The 4,756-nt window shown below is 59.1% G+C and overlaps 1 protein-coding gene across 1 annotated transcript in view; it reads right to left on the minus strand.

The window, feature by feature from the left end:
- Positions 1 to 297, minus strand: part of NKD1 (naked cuticle homolog 1) — a 17,967-nt gene extending 17,670 nt beyond the window's left edge. Inside the window, exon 1 of the mRNA XM_014448011.2 lies at positions 145 to 297. Within this exon, the coding sequence (XP_014303497.2) occupies positions 145 to 297 (153 nt within the window). The remainder of the gene's footprint in view (positions 1 to 144) is intronic.
- Between the last annotated feature and the right edge of the window lie 4,459 nt (positions 298 to 4,756).

Below are 4,756 nucleotides of genomic sequence, written 5' to 3' on the forward strand. Positions count from 1 at the left end.
CCGGGACCCCACTTCTCCCTCAGAAAAGAAGTTCCACCCCCCACCTCAGCAAAAGGCAAAGAGCAGGTCATAAAAATGCCCCCATGTCCCCCCTGGAGGGGGGACAACGCGCCTGCGTGATGGCCTCAAGAAGAGACCTCAGACTGGACCCTCCTCCCACAGCGGGTCCCGGGCGGTGGTCCCGGTGGCTTGTAGCAGGCGGTGTGCTCTGGGGGGGCTCCGACCGCCCTTCCCGTAAACCCAACGCTTCAGCACATGTTGGACCTCCCTGCTCTGGTTTCCATATGCCTCCCTCATCCCCCAACACACACACCAGCCGGTCACCAGCCGATCCCCGCCCGCGCCTGGCCTGGTCCCCTCGCGTGGGGTAAAGATGCCTGGTAGCCCGCCCTGGCAGGTGGCTCAATGGTTAGAACGTCAGCCCATGAACAGAAGGGTCTCGGGTTCAATTCCTGGTCAAGGGCATGTACCTGGGATGCAGGTTCAATCCCTGGCCCTGGTCAGGGCAGTGCGGGAGGCAACCAATCAATGTGCCTCTCTCACATCAATGTGTTTTTTTTTTCTCTCTCTCTCTCTCTCTAAAAATCAATGGGAAAGAATTTCCTCAGGTGCGGATTAACAAAAAAACGATGCCTGGTAGCTCATCCCCAAGGGCAGAGGCTGGTAGCTCATCCCCGAGGTCGGGCTGCCCCGAGGGGCTGTGGGGTTGGGAGGCGGGGGGCAGAGTTTGGTCAGTCCTCAGGCTGGGAAATTTCTGGGATATCCACAGAGGTCCCACCTCTCTGCCCCCCGCCCAGCAGGATGACTCCAGACGAAAGGCTAAGACGAGTTGTCAAACTGTCTTCTGTATTTATTGGTTTTCTGCCAAGAAGAGTTCTGGGATCAAAAAAGATTATTTTAAACGAAGTTAAACAAGGTCCCCTCCTGCAGGACTTACTACGGCAACGGGCACCGTGAGTCACCGCGCAACGTGGTCCGCACGCGGCATCCCTCGAACCCCATCAGACCACGGAGTTTTATTTCTCAGAAACATGCCCTGGGATCTGTGTTCTGAGGAACCCACTTTGAGAAACGCTCCTCTTTGCCGGGAGCGATGAGTTTGGGGGAACCACTCTGCCTTCTCTCTCCCGGGGCCCACAATGACACGGCGGCAGCGCCTCTGCGAGCACAAAATGACAAGCGATAATAAGGGCCCACACTCGGCGGCTGTCCCAGCTTCCCTTTTCGAGAAAAAGGACCAGGAACAGGAAAGCACCCTCTCCCAGAAAAGTCAGGGGGGAACCCTGCCTCTCAGATGCTCGACAGGAAAGCCAGTGCTCCTCCCGATGAACAAAAACATTAATGAAACGTTTAAAACTGCTTTGTGGGGTCCATCCAGCCTGTCCACTGGACTCAGCCGGGGGCCGCTCTCCTGTTTTCTGTTCTGTTGGGAGGATACACAGCTCGCATTTTAGGGGTCGGCTTGGCCTTCTCTGTTCCCTTCCTTCAACCCCCCCGGGGGCACTGCCTTCTCTGCCTTAAAGGCGGCTACAAGGTGGCCACTCAGACTCAGTGCCCACTGACCCAGCACCAGGCCCCCTGCCCCCGGCTCAGGACGGCTTCCCTCCCCTCCCCCGCCAATGACCGGAACCCCTAACATCTCCTGGGCTGGCAGACTGGCTGTTGTGTTCGCAGAGCCGGAGCTGACAGGGGAGCTGGGAGATGTGACAGGAAAGGGACACACTCAGGTGGCATCATTAGGCAGCGGGGAGGCCCCCGCAGCCAATTAGGGCCGATCTTTCATGCCAGGGGAAGGCGATGGGCTGGCAGGCGGCACTTACTCGCAGGAGCCGGGAACTGTCCTCAAGGGCACCGCGGACCCCTGCGAGCTGAGGTCCGTCTCCCGGAGCGCGGGGCTCCGTGCTGACCCGGCCGCCACGGGCCCGGTCGCCGGCGTCTGCGAGACAAAGGCCCCGGAGTACGGTGTCTACAGGCACTCGGAGTTGACAGACTCCAGATGTCACCACCAACAAAGCGAATGTCCGGGGCCCGTAAGGATGCCTCGCGGGCGCGTCACGCACCCACAGCCTCCTCTGACTGCGGCTTCAGGGCTCTCCGAGAAGAACTGTCTGCTGGGGGGACCTCGGTCTCTGATGAATGAGGGCAGAGTTCTGGCAAGTCCTGGGGCCGGCCTCTTCCGGCTAAACCCTGCTCAGCTCTGCAGGACGCTTCGAAAGCTCCTCGGCGCCATGGTCCGCTGACACAGATAGGCAACTGCGGGGCCCGTTCATCTCAGCCATGGAGCCGGACGCCCAGGGCCGGGCAGCGCCGTGTCCCGGTCCTCAGGCTCTGATCGCTAGGCCAGAGGCAACATGGGATAGCGTCCCGGCTCCATCACCTCCCTCGCACCTGCACCTGGAGCCACTGCCTTCTCGGAACCTCAGTCTGCCTACCCCTTAAATGGGCACAGTGAGACACCACAGCAACACCAACACGACAGCTGACACATCCGGTGCATTTCTTACGTGCCGGACGCCGTGCCAGGCACCTTATTAAAGAGTGAGTCCTTTAAGCGACATAACGGCCCCGCTCTTTCCATCCCTCGAGGAATAAATGCCCATAAAAACGATTTGCAAATTGTAAAGCGACAGGTATGATTGCTATTAGGTTTCTTGCCTACAAAGAAAATGCCCTCAACCCCCAGGGGCCATGTGAGACGGGAAAATAATGCAAAGACAGCCACTCACATCCCTTACCAAGTACTCATGGGCCCCCCAGCAGAGCCTCCATAGAAGGGGGTCCCACTAGCCCCGTGTTTAAATGAGGAGGAGGAGGAGGCTCCAAGAGCCCAGGTGCCTGGCGCTGGAGCCCCAGCCGATGAGGGGCAGGGCCCCGATTCCGGTCAGCTCCTTCGATGCCCGCCTGAGCTTGGACAGTGGCATCAGGGCTCCTGTGGGCACAGGGGCAGAGGTGGCCCAGGGACTTGGCACTGGCCAGGGACCAAGGATCACGCTTAAGGAAGGACAAGACAACCAGCCTGGCCAGCAGCTCTTGTGGGTCAGTGGCCCAGCAGGCCCAGCTGTGGTCTCAAAGGTGCCCACAGCCCTGACCCACGAAGCGTGGGACGTGGCAAAGCCCCGGGCGGGAGCCCTGCAGGCAAGGTCCCGGGCCTGGTCCTTGGGGCCACCACACAGGAGGCACTCGGGCCCCTAGACAGCCAGGAGCCCCACTGGGAGCCCTGGTGCAGGGGAGCAAGGGTGCAGGGGTGCGGGGCACGGAGTTGGCGAGACCACAGTTCAGATCCCAGCTCTGCCTCGCACAAGCGGGGTCATCCGGGGAAGGAACTTCATCCCCAATGTGTGCACAGGGAGGGGGGCCCTCACACTGTCTCGGGGTGCATGTGAGGATCAAGTAAACCACTGGATAGCAAGTGCTTAGCATTCTGCCTGAGACCACGCCTGGGGCCCAAGAGATCAGTGGCTACTATTCCTTCTACTCTTTTTTTTTTTTTTAATCCTCACCCGAGGATATTTTCCCATTGATTTTTTTAGAGCAGCGGTTCTCAACCTGTGGGTCGTGACCCCTTTGGGGGTCGAACGACCCTTTCACAGGGGTCGCCTAAGACCATCGGAAAACACATATATAATTACATATTGTTTTTGTGATTAATCACTATGCTTTCATTATGTTCAATTTGTAACAATGAAAATACATCCTGCATATCAGATATTTACATGACGATTCATAACAGTAGCAAAATTACAGTTATGAAGTAGCAACGAAAATAATTTTATGGTTGAGGTCACCACAACATGAGGAACTGTATTAAAGGGTCGCGGCATTAGGAAGGTTGAGAACCACTGTTTTAGAGAGAGTGGAAAGGAGAGGGAGAGAGACACAGAGACAGAAGCATCGATGTAAGAGAGGCCCACAGATTGGTTGCCTCCCACACTCGCCCCAACGGAGGCCAGGGATTGAGCCTGCAACCGAAATACATGCCCTTGAACAGGAATCGAACCCGAGACCCTTCAGTCCACGGGCCGACGCTCTAACTACTGAATCAAACGACCAGGGCATTACTTCTGCTCTCGTTGTCAGATGGCCACAGGTCACTCCTGGGGGAGGTGGGAAGGCTCCCACAGCCATCTAGACACACGCCCCCAGCCCGGCACGCCCTCCCCCCTGCTCTGCATTCAGTCTTCACCGCCATCCTTTGAGTGGTACCGTTCCTGCCCCCACTTTACAGATGAGAAAACTGAGGCACAGACATGAACGGCTTGTCCAAGGTCACTCAGCTCGTGTCAGAGCCAGGACTGAAGGCGGGCGGTGTGGTTCCAGCGCCCAAGCCCTTCACCCCCGCCCCAACCCTGTGAGAAGCCCTCCCCTGCCCATCCCCCCACCGCGGGTGCCAGGCCCGCTCTCCTCTGGCCGCCAGCACGGTGAGCCTCAGCCTCTGCTCCCAGTTCTCATCAGACGCCTCCTGGATCCCCAGGCCCCCTAGCCCCTCCCCAGACCCTCTGCCCACCCCCCCTGCGCTCCCCAGCCTGATGCTGGGCTGCCTCCTGCCCAGTGGCCGGGCTTGGTGGCCTCTCCGGCCACAGGGCCCAGACCTGCCTCCCTCCCGAATCCCAGCACTGCCCTCCTCTGCCCCACACGGGGCCCCAGGAAGAGGCCGGCTCCTCGGGCGCTGGGTGTGCAGCCAGCACCAGCCGGAGCCCAGAAGCGCAGGCTCCATGCCTTATAAGGCCTCGGGGACGGGAACCACATCAAAGCGGGG

The sequence above is a fragment of the Myotis lucifugus genome, unplaced genomic scaffold, assembly GCF_000147115.1.
Source record: "Myotis lucifugus unplaced genomic scaffold, Myoluc2.0 scaffold_741, whole genome shotgun sequence".
In the NCBI taxonomy this organism is placed as follows: Eukaryota; Metazoa; Chordata; class Mammalia; order Chiroptera; family Vespertilionidae; genus Myotis; species Myotis lucifugus.